At 52.4% G+C, this 16069-nt stretch overlaps 1 protein-coding gene across 1 annotated transcript in view; it reads left to right on the forward strand.

The window, feature by feature from the left end:
• The window catches only part of DLGAP2 (DLG associated protein 2), a 166107-nt gene extending 150337 nt beyond the window's left edge, over nucleotides 1-15770 (forward strand). The window contains exons 11-12 of the mRNA XM_028099726.2: nucleotides 12594-12746; nucleotides 15552-15770. Of these exons, the coding sequence (XP_027955527.2) occupies nucleotides 12594-12746; nucleotides 15552-15770 (372 nt within the window). The remainder of the gene's footprint in view (nucleotides 1-12593; nucleotides 12747-15551) is intronic.
• The last annotated feature ends 299 nt before the right edge of the window (nucleotides 15771-16069 follow it).

Raw genomic sequence — 16069 nt, forward strand, 5'->3', positions numbered from 1 at the left:
ACAGACGAGGGGGGGCCTTGACTCAACACATTAACAGCGACATTCAAAGAGATTCAGAAGAGATGGTAGAATAATTGGGCTTTCTATTTCATAGTCAGGAGTGGAATGAATATACCAGCAATAGGCAACACACTTGGCATTAAACTTGGCTCTGATCGTCCTGAACATCAAAGAGAAAGAAAAACCATATCTATGTCGATATTTACTTATGTGCGTATACTTACTGCATATCTATGTACAAATCAATACACACACTTTTCTTTGTCTAACTAAAGAAAGTATCCATGTAATGTTATTTGTAGAAATAACTAAGGAGTATTCACATTACTTTACAGACTATTTTATAAATCCATACATTGATTTCTTTCAGAGCAAAGTTTTCATTAAAATACAAGTAGGTCTGTGCATCGCGGGAGCGATGGTGCTTGGCAATTTGACTTTGTTTTGTTGTTTTAATTTGCAAGGAGACATGTGAATTTACAGAATGTTCTTACACATCAAAGAAAGCAAAGCACATCAGAGCTGCCAATTCATCCCTCTTAATTAGGATTGTTAAAAAGTACGTTTTCTCTAGCATTTTCTGGTTAACCCCGTTGAAGTTCATCACAAAATGTATAACATGACCCCCTTATCTCCTGTGACATGAAGTTATGACCCACGTTTAGAAAGGGGGAGCAGGAAGGTTTAGCATTCCTTGGAAGGAACGCATAGCCGCGGCGTGCTCAGCTATGGTGTTTGGGGAGCATATTCCCACCTCCTCCACGTCTGTCTGATTACTGTCTATGAAGGAACGGATTTAGGCCATTATACAGCTCTGTAGTCGGGTAAGTATAGGTAGACTCTGTCTTTAGGAACGCATTACCTAAAGCAACGGACATGCAGTTAAAACATGGAAAGATGTTATTCAAGCTTATAAAATGTCCATGTCCTCTGGGCCAGAAGCAACTAATGTTAGATTTTTAAATTACCCATCCTAATGTTTTTGATGCTTCTTACACATGTCACATTGCATTTTATCCTAACCTTAAAAAAATCCTTTTTTGAGTTTTGAAGTACATAGTGTGGCTGCTTCCTTTTCTTTCGGCTTCTAGCTAGGATTTGAGGGGGAAAACAAACAAACCTCCAAAACAACCCTGCAGCATTGGTTGCAGGAGGGGGTGGGTGTCTGAGGTGGCCCGGCCAGAGAGAGATGCTGCAGCATAAGCAGATGCCTGTGTCGGAAATCCAAAGCCACATTGCTAGCTGCTGGAAGATTTGGGTGGCTAACCAGTTTGAAATCAAAGGAATGACCCCAGAAAATAAGCCAGAGCCACCACCCCCACCCGATGTTTAGGATGGACGGAACAAAGTAGATATATTCAAGGCAAGGACAAACGGACGATTCGCTGCACAACGAGAATGCAGAGCAGAGTGGGAAGATCTGCCCTTGCACCTGTAGGGAAACACGGGTTCCCTGGACTCCTACGGAACCTTGACTGGATCGCCCGATGGAAGAACCTAGTGGCACCCGGAGATCTTGGAGAATCAGAGGTTTATTTAACTCTGGCGGGCTCAGAGGAGTGTGGTCTCCAAAGGTCTGAGCCCCGAGCACAAACAAAGGGGGCAATTTATACACTTCTACTTCCACACACTGGGCACTCTTGGCGCGTGTGCAAAGCAGGGCAGGGAGAAGAACCTGGATTGGTGCACGCGGGAAGCAGATCAAAGAGAAGGACCCGGAAGAGCCCCGGGGCAAGGACTGGGACTCTCTCGCTGGCTTGGTTGGCCATCTCAGGACACAGATTTTCCTTATCATTCCCCCCCTTTGACGCCCCTTTAAACACCTAGTTTACAGGACATCATTTTCATTCTCTAAGGGGCAATAGTGAGTAAGGAGTAACTGGAGTCTGGTTTTAGCAGTTTGAGCAGTGATAAACCTAGTGAGGGCATTAAGAATACAAGGACCAAATGCTACTATGAGGAGAAGCAACAGGAGGGGGCCGACGAGGGGGGCGAACCAAGGGAACCACTGTGAGAGGGTATCCCATAAAGTTGTCTGCTGGAGTGATTCCCACTGGCGATGTACTCATTCCTGAAATTGGGTCAGAGTTTCTTGGACCACCCCCAAATCATTAGCATAGAAACAACATTCCTCCTGTAAGAAAAGGCAGAGCCCCCCCCCTGCGCTGTGTGAGCAAGTCGAGCCTGCGCCTGTTGTGGAGGACCACTGAGGCCAGTGAATTGAGTTGGCGCTGCAGGGCCAGGGCCGACTGAGTGAGGGCAGGAAAATCCACTGTGCGTTGTTGAGTTAACCCCTGGTACTGAACCTGAGACATCCCAATGCCAGTGGCGCCGAGGGCAACACCTGGTGCAGCCGGCAGACTCACGATAAGAGGGACGGCTGCAGGGGAGCATCGAGGACGGCTGGGGGTCCCCATATATGTGGGGCGTCACTCCCGGGGAGGACTGAAAATCGGGTAAGAGACTGGCAAGTGTGCATGACTGATCACACAAGGTGGTGCAGATGTATACACCTTGATCACAAGCCAGAAAAGTGTTGTTAGGCGCACAGACCCAACCGTGGCCCGTGATGGGAGAGGAAGAGTTTCCATACAGCAGTACCGGAGCCAGAAAGGGGTAATCTGAGGTCCCCGGTGCCGAGGTGGGAGGTGACACGGTAGATTGGTTGAGGATGACACGTAGGTATCGGACGGGACCGGGCTTCATACAGATCCAGCAGTCAGACGCTAGGGGTGGATTCGAGCAGTTGGTTAACAGCTTGGTGGGAGGCGTTAATCACACCTAACAGTTGCGCTATAGATGCTTGCTGCGTGTGGATGGGGGACCCGGGGATGCGCCAGGGTGAGTTATTTTCTGTCTGACTCTGGGGGTTTGACTGCAAGACTTGGGGTGAACATGGACTTAATCATAAACTTGGCCATGGGGTCGGTCCCCATAGGGTGATACTGGCCCAACAGAATGATTCCTGTACCCATGACGTGGCACTGGGTTCTAGGACCAGGGCAAGAGGGTGGGGCGGCGTTGCATGACAAGGAAATCCGGATGTCACTGCGCTGTTTGAGGTGCCACCTGATGGACCATCGTTCCATTCCCGGCCAGGTCACCACCCATGATGGACATCCCCAGGCTTGCGAGCAGAACTGAGGGCAGGTGTTTGGCTGTTGAGGTGTAGGGCCCCCACAGATGTAGATATCTACCAGCCGGTAACCTGAGTGAGGGCCATGGTAGGAACACCATCTATGAGGTTCCCAGGAGGTATCAAGAAGCTGGCATCCATCAGAATGGAGGTCAGCCTTTGGTGTGTGCCCATCCCAGGTGGAAGAAGTCAGTGGAGGCGCTGGTGTGGGATTCAGGGGGATAAGCTGGAAAGTCCATTTGCCAGTAATGGTGATACGAGAGTTTGCCCCTCTTGCCTGGCCGGGCAAACTAGAGGCAGTACGGAGGAACAGCACAGCAGGTAGCAGAAGACCGGGACTGACTTGGGCCAGGAAAAACATGGTGAAATGCACTCAGGAGCAGACAGCCGAGGGCCAGTAAAAGTGGGATCTACGACCTTAGAGGGAGCCATCGTGGCTAACCCATCAGCAGATGAAACCCGTGGACCAGTAAGTGCAGTAATACACCCTAGGGACACCCAATAAACAATGGCAATAGTAAGCCTCTGGGGAAAAGTCCAGTCAGGAGGGGCGACAGTGTAGAGTCCGACTTCCAAGATGAGGGAAATCATGCCGATGAGAGCCAGGGACCACGGTGAGCAGGTGTCCATCAGTTGGTGGGGTCTCGTTGAAGGTGAAGCCAGAGTGGGTTCATGAGGTCTGGCTGGACTCTCCACTGGCACGGCTCCTCATCCGATGATGAGCTTTCTTCACTCTGGAGTGGTGGACCCACGGGGTGACACCTGAGACCTTGAGGGCAGTAAGGGGTGGTTAGAACAATAGTGTGGGGCCCTGTCCACTGTGGTTTGAGGGGGTCTTTCTTCCAATCTTTGACCCAAACTGAGTCCCCTGTCTGGAAGGAGTGCACCTGAGACCCTAAGGAGATTGGGGCCCTCTCAGTGGTGTACTTTTGTAATTTATTTAGGGTGGCCCCCAGGGCCTGAAGCTGCTCCTGTATCCCTTTATCTCCAACCTGATGCAAGTTTCCTAGAAGGCTCCCCAGGCCGGAGGGTGGGGCGTCAACATATTAATTCGAATGGGGAGAAACCTGACATCCTGGGCATGCAGCGAGCAAACAGGAGACCTGGGGTAGCAGATCCGGCCATGGGAGGTTAGTCTCCTGACAAAACTTTGCTAAGGTTCTCTTGAGGGTGCAATTCATTCGCTCTACTTTTTCTGAACTTGGGCCGGTAAGCAGTGTGGATTCTCCAGGTGATGTTGAGAGATGTGGTCAAGACCTGTACAATGTCTGCCACAAATGTGGGTCCATTGTCACTATGGATTGTTAATGGCAGGCCGAACCAGGGCATGATCTCCAGCAAGAGGACTTTAAGTACTTCCTGGCTTTGCTCCATCCTGCTCAGGAGGGCTTCGACCCACCCAGAGTGTGTGCATACTATTACTAGGAAATATCTGAAGCCCCTGCTCGGCTGTGCATCTGTGGAGTCTACCTCTAGATCTTCGAAGGGGCTTGCTCCCATCCTCTGGACACCTGGCAGGGGCCGTGGTGCAGACCAAGCATTATCTTTAGCACATGTTATGCAAGTTCACTCATTGCTCAGCATAGTGCCGGCAGCTGACTGATGTAGTGGTCCTTCTTGAGAAGGGCTCTAATGCAGTTCTCCCCAGATGAGTGAGTTGGTGGTGTTCCTTGACTAGATGCCCTCCAGTTGCTGTTGGAACAAAGATGTGCCCATCTGGCATCATCCACCATCCCTTTTCAGTCAGGGTGGCTCCCTCAGCCATGGCCCATTCCTTTTCCTTTTTAGTGTAACTGTATGGAGGGACTTCTTCCGGGGCTGTTAGGACCATGGTGAGGGAAGGGGCTCTGTCCATGTCCTCACTGGCTGTGGTCTTGGCTGCCTCATCTGCCAGATGATTTCCCGGCGCTGTGGGGCCATCTCCTTTCTGGTGTCCCTTACAGTGCAGTATTGCTACTTCCTTTGGAAGCCAGACGGCTTCAAGGAGTCTCAGTATCTCCTCCTTATTTTTGATAGCTTTTCCTGCTGCGGTTAGGAGGTCCCTTTCCTTATAGATGGCTCCATGGATAGGTACAGTAGCAAAGGTGTACCAAGAGTCAGTATAGATACTGACTCGCTTGCCTTCACCGAGGCTGAGGGCTCGGACTAAAGCATATAACTCAGCCCATTGAGCTGGCCATCCAGCTGGTAATGCCTTAGCTTCTATGACTTAAGTGGTTGTGGTTACTGCATAACCCACCTTCCGGGCACCCTCCTGTAGGTAACTGCTTCCGTCACTTAACAGCGTGAGCTCTGGGTCCTTTATGGCTTGATCCCACAGATCTGGACGGCTCATGTAGACTTCATCAGTCACCTCGGAGCGGTCATGGTCTGGTTCCCCCTCTTCCATGGGGAGAAAAGTTGCTGGATTTAATGTCCTTACTGTTTCAAGGGTGACCCATGGGTTTCTGCAGAGGAGCCCTTGGTAATAGTGCTAGCCGAGAGCTGGAAAGGAAGCAGTGTCCCTGTGCGTTCATGAGGGACGCAACTGCATGACGTTAAGTTTTTGCCCCAGGGTGAGTTTGTCCGCCTCCTTGATGAGTAGGACTCTGGCTGCCAGCACCCCGAGGCACGGCCGCCATCCTGCTGCCATGGGGTCCAGCTTCTTTGACAGACATGCAACTGGCCGTTGCCAGGGTCCAACAGTCTGGGTGAGTATCCCAAGCGCTATTTTTTCCTTTTCATGCACAAAGAGATTGAAGGGTTTTTCTACATCTGGTGGGCCCAGGGCTGGAGCCTGCCGCAGGGTGGTCTTTATCTCTGTGAAATCGGCTTCTGCTTCCTCAGTCCAGGCAGGGGGTTCTCGACCTGGTCCCCCTAAGAGATCATACAGTGGTCTTGCCATTGCCGAGAATCCAGGGATCCAGATGCGGCAGAATCCTGCAGCCCCCAGGAATTCTCAAAGGCCCCTTTTTGTCTGGGGCTCTGGCAGGGAGATGATGACCCTTTTCCTCTCTGGCCCTAGTTCTCTCTTCCCTTGGGTGAGGAGGAAACCAAGGTGTCAGACCTATTGTTGGCAGATTTGTGCCTTCTTCCATGAGGCTTGGTACCCCGAGTCTGACAGGAGCTGTAGGAGGGCCTTTGTGCCTTTTGTGCAGTCTTCTTGTGTGTAACTGGCAAGGAGGAAGTCATCCACATACCGGAGGAGGGTGCATCATGTGGCCCCTCTTGGGAAGCTGGCAAGGTCCATGGCCAGCACTTCCAAAGTGGGTTGGTGAGTTTTTTAAATCACTGCAGGAGGCGCATCCAAGTCAGTTGCATCTGGCACCCTGTATCAGGTTCAGACCATTCAAAGGCAGATAGTGGCTGGCTCTGAGGAGCTCAGCAGAGGCAGAAGAAGGCATCCTTCAAATCTAGGCAAGTGAACCATCTGGCCAAACCTGGGGTTTGGCCGAGGAGGGTGTATGGATTCGGGACCACTGGGGGCAGAGAGATGGTCACCTTGTTGATGGCCTTAGGTCTTGAACTGGTCAGTATCCCCCTCCTGGCTTCTTGACAGGCAGGAGTGGGGTATTCCAGGCTGACTGGCACTCGACTAGAACACCTGCTTCTTTGAGTTTGGTCAGATGTTCTTGGATGCTGATCTTAGCTTCTTGTGGAAGGGAGTATTGCCTTTGCCTCTGAGGTTGGGTTCCTGGGATCAGTTCAACAATGATAGGGGCCCAATTCTGGGCTAGTCCAGGTGGGTTGTTTTCAGCCCATACTGAATGGAAGGCAAGTCTGAACTCTGGCAGGCTGCTAGGTTGGGCCTGGGCACAGAATACCCTCCATTCTTCTTTCCTCGGCGTGGTAACTGCTAGTACCAGACACCTTGTTTCCTCTTGCCTTGGGTTCAATCGGAAGCTAGTGTGTCCAGTGGTCTCGAAGGTTACCTGAGCTCCAAGCTTGGAGAGTACGTCTTGGCCCAGGAGGGTGATGGGGCAATCGGGCAGATAAAGGAATAAGTGTCGGACCTTGTGGCCCCCGAGTTCGCACTGGCGAGCCTGGCAAAAGGGCTGTTGCCCCAACCACGTCCCAGTGGCCCTGAGGATGGTCGCAGTCCTTTTGCTGAAAGGGGCCACTGGGGAGGTGACAACAGAGTGCTCAGCCCCAGTATCAACCATAAAAGTCACTGGTTGGCCCCCCACCTTCATTCTGACTGTGGGCTCATGGGGGCCAAGGAGGAAAGAGCCTGGTCCCCCTCAGTCTGAGTCTATTCCCGCAAGGCCTATGAGGGCCTCCCCTCGGGGTTCTTCCTCGTAGCGGCTGGGCTTCTGAGCCTTTCCCTGTTTGGGACATTCATTTTCCAATGCCCTTTCTCTCTACAGTAGGCACATTGATCCCTTGCCAAGGGGTTCTGGGCTTCCCCCCTTTCAGTGGTTGGGGTCTCCCCATCTTTGTGTTGTCATTTTCTTTCAGGGAGGCGATGAGGAGGCTGACTGTCTTTTTCATCTTTTTGTCAGCTTCCCGTTCGGCTGCGACCTCGCTGTTCATGTAGATCTTACCGGCAATCTCTATTAGTTGGGTGATGTTCATCCGGGCAAAACCCTCTAGGTTCTGAAGTTTTTTCTGATGTCTGGGGTAGCCTGAGCCACAAAGGAGGTGTTTACCATCTGTTGGCTTTCCTGTGCCTCAGGGTCAAACGGAGTGTATATCCTGTAGGCTTCACATAGTCCTTCGTAGAAGTCCCCGGGGGCCTCCCCTGGTTGTTGAGTGACCGAGAATACATTAGTCATGTTCATGGGTTTCTTAGCTCCTGCCCGGATTCCCCAGAGGAGGGCCTCCTGGTACCAGTGGATGTGTCCCTCGGTTGTGGTGAAGTCCTGTGCTGGGTGCTCTTTGGGTGCAGCTGTGTTAGCCCAGGCAGCAGGGTCGATGACTCCCTCCAGTGCGCACTCTTCCAGGTACTGCCGTGCACCTTTCATCACTCTCCTCCTTTCCTCTGTGTTAAAGAGGGTGCGGAGTAGCTGTTGGCAGTCTTCCCAGGTTGGCCGATGAGTCTGGGAGAGGGATTCTATGAGGTCTACCATGGCCTGTGGCTTCTCAGAGTAGGATGGGGTGTTATGTTTCCAGTTGAGGAGGTCAGTGGTGGAGAAGGGCTGATAGTACATCATGGAACGGCCGGGTTGGACCGCCCAGTCTTCATCGCCCCTTTCGGGTTCCCACGGCTCTCCTATTAACATTTGGAGGGTGCTTGCATCCAGCCTGGGGCACAGCCTGGCTGCTGGTCCTGGAGAAAGTGGATCCTCTGGGCCTGGGGGCACGGCGAGACCGATGGCGGCAGAGCGTCTGGAGCTGAAGGGCCAGGTGTAGGTGGTCTTGGGGGTGCATATGGTGGGGGCAGGATCGGTTCGTCCTCGGGATCTCTGGCTAGGATTGGTGGAGACTGGGGCTCTTGCTGATTTTTGTTAGGTCACTTGGATGAGGCAATTAAGACTCTGGCCTGTCCCTGCCTATTGCAAGCGAATCGCACCCAGGGGGCAAGGGTCTGGGCAATTCCTAGCCAGGAGTCAATGTACAGAAACTTGTCAGGGTGTCCTGGTTCTCCTGTTACAACTCGCCACATTCGATGAATCATTGGGACATCCAATGTCTCTTCTGAAGGCCATTTTCAGATATCAAAGGTGGGCCATTCCAATTCACAGAGGGGTCTCAACTTGCCGGGGTTCATCCTGACTCCATAGTCTCCTGAAAACCCCTTCTTGAAATTTTTGATCATGGTCTCCAAAACTGTAGGTTTACCCTGCCCTGACCCCATGGTGATGTCCCCGTGTGTGGTGGTGCAGAGACAGACAAAAGGGAGGGTGCCTCCTGAGGTGAGGAGACCAATCAGATGCGCATCTGGCCGTGTCCCGAAGGAGCTTAGGTGAAGCTTAGCCATGGCAGTCTCAGTGTTATGACTTACCATCGGAAACTATCCCAGTGCCACCCTAGACTGTATGCCGTTCACCACAGAATCGCAGACGGGCCCACTCAGACTCCGTAGGCTTCTGGGGACCTTAAGGGTGCCCGCCTGTGCAGTCACAGAATCAGTCCACTTGAGCAAGCCAGGTCGGACTGCACATTCACTCCCACATTCACACTCCAGAAGTTATTACATTCCCTCCCTGGGAATCCCTACCTGTGAGACCTCTACGAGGTCTCTGGGTGGTGATCAGGCTCCCCTTCCACCCCAATGGGGGTGGGCCTTTCTGGGTCCTGGAGCCCCAGGCCTTACTGGAATCTGACATCAGGACCAGGTCCTCGCCTGCCAAGTCTCCTCGAGTCTGGCAGGAACAGTGGACCCCGGCCAGCCCGAGGCGACCGGGGCGGAGACGGCTGAAAATTAGGCAGGGCGCACCTTCTCCATTACGATTCCTCCTTCTGTCACCGCCCCGCCGTTGTCCCCAAAGTGGTGGGAACAATGGGCCAGCACGGTTGGGTTTCCTGGTCAGACAACCAAATGTTAGGGAACCTGGACTGGATCGCCCAATGGCAGAACCAAGCGGCACTTGGAGGTCTTGGAGGCTAGGAGGTTTATTTAATGCCAGTGGGCTCAGAGGAGAGTGGTCTCCAAAGGTCTGAGCCCCAGCACAAACAAAGGGGGCAATTTATACACTTTTACTTCTGCATACTTGGCACTTTGGGTGTGTGCGTGAAGTGGGGCAGGGAGAAGAAGCCGGAAGAGCCCTGAGCAGGAACTGGGACTCTCTCGCTGCCTTGGTGGGCCATCTCAGGACACAGATTTTCCTTATCAGGACCAGCAGCACTGCAACCCCAGCCAGCCTGGTAGAAAAACACCATCCCCTTCAGACCAACATCCCAGCAAAGCTGCACAATCCTGTGTGTGCCCAGGAGGGCTTCCCAGCCCCTCTGAGCACGTTACCCCAGAACATGGGAGCCCCAGAGTCCACGTCACGGGGGCCTCTGACAGCCGGGCCAGCAAGTCACAAGAACTCTCAGGACGTGAATTTAACTGGGAAAGAGCACTGTGTCACTTTGCTGGGGGAGGGGCCATTTAAAAACAGTATCACGGTAGCTGAACGTCCAGTGGGCACAGATGCATCCAGCTTCCCCAGAAAAGAGCAGAGGACAGGGGCGGGGGCGTGGGGCAGAGCCTGGCTGTGCCCAGCTGCCTGCACACAGCCGCACCCCTGCCTCAAGAGCAGCCGAGCAGCTGGACAAGTAAGACTGATGTCCGCTTGTGGGTCAGTGGGAGTCTGCGCCTCGCCAAGAACACTTCTTTAGCTTTTCTCTTTGAAGACGTGACCTGCGCCCAGCAACCTGACCTCGGAGATTGGAAGAAGGGTCACCGTGTGGCTTCCTACAGATGCGCTCAGGCGTCCTCCCCTAAACCCACAAAAAGAGAGAAGGTTTGTTGTGTTTGTGATATCTTCCAGAAGGGGACACAACCCCCCTTAGAAACTCCAGTTCAGATGGAAGACGGGTCCCTGGTGGGAGATGCTTCCTCCTGCTCCACTTCCTTCCGGATGGCCACGGGTGCGATCAGAGTCCTGCTCTGTCACCATCACCACTGGAATGCAGCCCTGGCCGCAACATGGCCGTGCTCTTTCTCCTCACGAGCAGCGGCTGAGCTCAGGCTCCCATGTGCGAGAGGAAGAGCCCCACAGCCGGGGACGGTGCTGCCTCCCGCGAGGGGTTCCCTGGAAGCCGGCCACCCCTCACCCTGCGGACGCCATCATCCCCCTGGGCTTCTGCGGATGAGCCAACCCGACAGGCAGCTCGCTTCCCCCAACCTTCACCCACACAGGCTGCCGGCTGGTCGCACGGGGCACAGCAGGCTGGGGGCCGAAAGCGATCATTCTGATGTGACGTCAAACCAGGGTGCTGCATGCGTGTGTCCCCCCAAATTCACGTGTTGGACTCTGCCCCCAGTGTGATGGCATTAGGAGGCGGCACCTTCGGGAGGTGATGAGTCATCAGGGTGGAGCCCCCATGAATGGGGTTAGTGTCTTTATAAGAGAGACCCCACAGAGCTCCACACCCTCCTCCTCCAAGTAAGGACGCAGCCAGAAATGAGCCCCCTGGACGTGGGTCTCCCCAGGACATGTCCACGCCGGTCCCTGATCTGGGACGCCCAGACTCCAGCACCATGAGCAACGTGTCTGTTTGTCAGCCGCCGGTGGTGGGGTTCTGTCCAGCCACCCCAATGGACTAAGACACAGGTAAAGGATGTTGTGCTTACCATGAACAACTTACAAGTGAGCTGAAAATTGCACATTTTAAGCAAATTCACCGAAATTTCTGTTTAATCTGAGATGGCCTCCCACTGAATCAAAGGCGCCACACGCAGAAACACCCATACGCTTAACCCCGGGTGTCACAGCCCTGCGTGCCTCCGGCCAAGTACAGGGTGAAGCCGGCCTGGCCCCAGCATGGAGGCGCCTGAAGGGCTTTGGATCCTCGCCAGTCTCATGCCACGCGGGGACAGTGTGCACACTGGGCTGCCAGTTTGAGGCTCAGCGGCGTCACCTGTGCGTGTGGGGACCTGTCCGTGACTTCACTGTACACCTTCCTAAAATGGACCTGCCTGTCCTCCCTCTACGTGGGAGCAAAGTACACACGTGGAACGTTTGTGCAGCGTCACTGGCCGTTGGAATTCGCACTAAGATCTGTCAGCACCCAGAAGCTGAACCGGCTCCAAGCCCAAGCTCACCACCACCACCAAACACGTGTCTGTGTCCCGGGCACCAATCTGCAGAATAATCCCCCAAGGAGACCTAAAACACAGCTGCCTTGTTGCTTTTATGAACAGCCCAGTGTTGGAAAACTTTGCTAGTCGCCCCCATCCTTGAGGCCTAAGAAAGCATTTTCGAAAGGAAACAATGCATGAATGTAATACATGTATCTTCTTTAACAGGTTTTGTTGTTTTAAAGCAGTTTTAGGTTCACGGCAAAATTGAAAAGAAGGTAAAGAGATTTCCCGTTCCCCTCTGCCCCCCACAGCACGACCAGCATCCCCAACAGACGGTGCTTCTGTTAGAATCAGTGAACCCTCGTGGGCACTTGACCATCACCCAGAGTCCACACTGCACAGGAGGGTCACTCTTGGTGTCGTACGCTCTGTGGGTTTGCACTAATGTACAGTGACATGTAGCGACTATTGTGGTAACTACACAGAGTAGCCTCCCCGCCCTAAACGTCGTGTCCCACCCCTGCATCCCTCCCCCTGACCCCGGGCAACCTCTGATCCTTCTACTGTCCCCACAGTGTTATCTTTTCCAGAATGTCATAGAGCTGGGATCACGCAATACGTAGCCTTTTCCTGTTTGTGAATGTAAAACGCGTCGGCAAATACGTGTGTAAACTTACTGGATCTTTGTGGGCCCGCTCAAATGTTTGCATCAGAGTTTGAATTAGCCAGGCTTCTCCCTAACCCAAGTCCTTGAAAGGCACGTGCGGGAAAGAGCAGGTGTAAACTGTGCTCGCCTGTTGGCAGGACCCCAGCGCCATGCCTAGACCCACATCCCAGGACCTGGCGGGCTACTGGGACATGCTGCAGCTCTCCATCGAGGACGTCAGCATGAAGTTCGATGAGCTGCACCAGCTGAAGCTCAACGACTGGAAGATAATAGAGTCTCCCGAAAGAAAGGTAATTCTGCCCCGGGCATGTGACATCCTCACGCCCCGCTCCTCGTCCGCGCCCCGTACTTGGTCCAGCTGCAGGAGTCGTGCTCCACTGCAATGGGCGTCCTGGTCTTAGGTTAGCGATACGGCATCAAATTGTCACCCGTGCACGTGTGTGCAGAGTGGGGCGGGAGTCACTGGCCAGGTGTCGTAAAGAAGTCTCTTTCTTGCTGCATCTCTTGGACACTAGCCAAAAATCACATGTCAATCTAGAGTCTCATTTCTTGTAGGGATCGACCCTCTGAATTGTCTTCGTCATACCTTTGTTCGGATTATACAAAGATGAGTTTCCATAGGGAAGGTTTTGGGTCTGGTCACAATGACTGCTTCCTGTTCAGATAAATGTTTTAGTTGCTTATCTCCAGTTAAAGCCAAGAAAATATTTTGAGCTTTACTGAACCATTTGATGATGTAAACTTCCTCTAGATCTCTCAGCCTCGGCCCTTAAATAGGCTGAAAGTTTCCATTGAATCTGAACCCATGATTTCACGTCTTCCCTTTAGATTTCATCTTTAGTGGGGCTAATACATAGGTCTGAATCAGCAATAAATACATTGATTTCCTATCACATTTTAAAGATGACCTGAGTAAACATAATCTGATTTTCTAGATAGGCATTATCAAAATAAAATGATGAAATTAACCCAACATGCTTTGAAGCGGTGGTGTTAGCACGTGGTGGAGGATATGGCTATGCAGATAATTAGAACAAAAGCCATCATCACCATTGCCACAAGGGAGCCACCGACCATCCTGGAAGAGTTCTGGGCTTGTAGATGCCGCTGCAGACCACTGACAAAGCCCCTCTCACACTGACGGTGGGAGAGTAGGAAGCCACAGGCTGTCCGTAAGCCATACACGGGGCATAAGCAAGTCCTATCTATGGTCTGGTTTTGAAGTGAAGGAGATCACAAGTAAAGATTGCCAATGAAAATGTTATTCTAATAAAATGCTAAAAATAGAACTCAGTAAACCAGTCTAAAGATTTGCAATAATCCCTCCTACTTCTTTCATTCTTTAGTAGTTGACAACTAATACAATCCCTTCTACCTAAGCTATGCATAGGGAATGGTCCTCTAACTGAAGACAGCCTGTTGCTGAGGGTGTACACCGCGGTGCAGACAATGAGCAGCTCTTTCACACCACCGAGGCCCCATGCCTTGTGTTTCATGAGCAAGTCTACTCTGTAGATCTGCAGGGCCACCTGTTCAACCTCTCCTACCACGGGATGTCCGGAGGCTGAGAGCCTCCTTAAATGAGAGACTCCTACAAGAATTGCTCGTGTGTATTTCCTACAGCCATACTTCAGAGGCTGCCAAGCAAAGAGAAAAGAGATAGGTAGATCCAGTCATGAGCTTAATACAGGAACTAACTTTTGAAAGAGCTGAACGTTTTAACGAACCAATTACCCCATTGTCATAGAGCCTGTCCAAGAGTCAGGAAGAAGTCGTTGCTACTGGTCCAAGTCATTTTAATTTTTTTTAATCTGCTTTTTAAAGGGGGAGAGACAGAGCAGGAGCAGGGGAGGGGCAGAGGGAGGGAGAGAATCCCAAGCAGACTCCACACCCAATGAGGAGCTCAACACAGGGCTAGATCCCACAACCCTGAGATCATGACCTGAGCGCAAATCAGAAGTCAGCTACTCAACTGACTGAGCCACAGGTAACCCCCCAAGGCTTTTTTAAATTTTTTGGTCCAAGTCATTTTAAGATAAGCCATGGGAATAGTGTCAGACACCAGAACACTCTCCCTATCAAATCCAACACTATACAGTGGGGAGGTTTGGCCACAGGCGTCCAACCTGCATGGCAAGCTACGCCTTCCCCACGACGTCCTAGCATGTCCGGCCCATTTGGGTTTCTGCAAAGGCTGAAGGGAGAAAGACACGGGGTGGGGTTTTCCCCCAACAACTAGATATCTGCTTAGAAAAGAAAGGGGTTCTGGCGCCTTATGCCAGGCACCCTTTCCTGGGAAGGGGGTCATTGGCTATGTAGGGCTCTGTCACCCCTCCGCTGGGAAGGACAGTCCGCATCGTGTCCAGCTTTGTTGGTTAGGATACACGGTAAATAACGCAGCAGGGTTTGGGACACAGACCTTTCTCCAGAACAGTAACAAGCACTACATATTACATCCGCTGCAGAACTGTGGGATGGAGCTTTCTAGAAAAGGCATACACCTGTTTTCATGACTTATTTAAGAACATGAGCTAAAGATCAGAAGTAATTATTTGCATCTATTTACCATCTAGTTAATGTCAAGCGGTTTTAGGGCCATAATAGGGAATTTGGCCAATGGTTCCCCCATGTAAGATGGTTTTCATGAAGGTCCTTAGAATCCAGAGTCTGTTGAAAAGACTGTGACAGGGATGTCAAGTGGCATCTTGCAGAATACCCGGGATACTCGAGAACTTGCAATGGTGGGCATTTGCCAATGCTCAGAGATGACAGAGTCCATTAATCTGGCAACAACATCAGAGTAAATCAGAGACGGAGGAGATGGCCAATGTTCTGGCGCAGGATCAAGTTCCTTAAGTGTAACGCGGTCCGCAGACCCCTCTCCCCGCCATGGAAGGATGCGAGGAAGTCACGGGCAGGGCCCACGGGGCAGGCGGCCAGGCCGCGGGGGCACGGGGGGTGCCGAGGGGCTGGGCAGACTCGGGCACTCAGGGGGTGTCCCAGGCCACTTGCTGTCACCCCCAGGGGGACCAGGCTCACGGGCTGGCTCTGTTCTCCTCTGATCACCCCAATTTTGACTTGTGATGCTTTTTCAGGAAGAAAGAAAGGTACCCCCTCCGATACCAAAGAAGCCCCCCAAAGGGAAGTTTCCCATCACGAGAGAAAAGTCCCTGGACCTGCCAGACAGACAGCGTCAAGAGGCCCGGAGGCGGCTCATGGCAGCCAAGAGGGCAGCGTCCTTCCGCCAGAATTCGGCCTCGGAGCGCGCAGACAGCATCGAGATCTACATCCCCGAGGCCCAGACGCGCCTGTAGGGCCGGGGGCGGCCCTCGCCGCGGCCCTCTCTTTTCTTTATGAAACGCTTGTACAGTTTCTCACCTACCTGGTAACTTCTGTCTCGTTTCTCCACCGAATACGCCCTGTTGTGTTCCTTGTGCTGTACACACACTGGAATGCTTTGATTTCCGCAGACGGCCGAGCTCACGGCCAGAACAACTTCTTCTTCCTCTTCTTCTTCTTCTTCTTCTTCCTCTTTTCCCCCTGGATGGTCTGACTCTCAGTCAGCTCTGATGGCTAGGCATGGGGACACCTAACCGATCCACTCTGTTCTCAG

The sequence above is a fragment of the Eumetopias jubatus genome, unplaced genomic scaffold, assembly GCF_037043125.1.
Source record: "Eumetopias jubatus isolate StellerSeaLion01/CBP00866 unplaced genomic scaffold, mEumJub1_p1.0 scaffold_2, whole genome shotgun sequence".
Classification (NCBI taxonomy): Eukaryota; Metazoa; Chordata; class Mammalia; order Carnivora; family Otariidae; genus Eumetopias; species Eumetopias jubatus.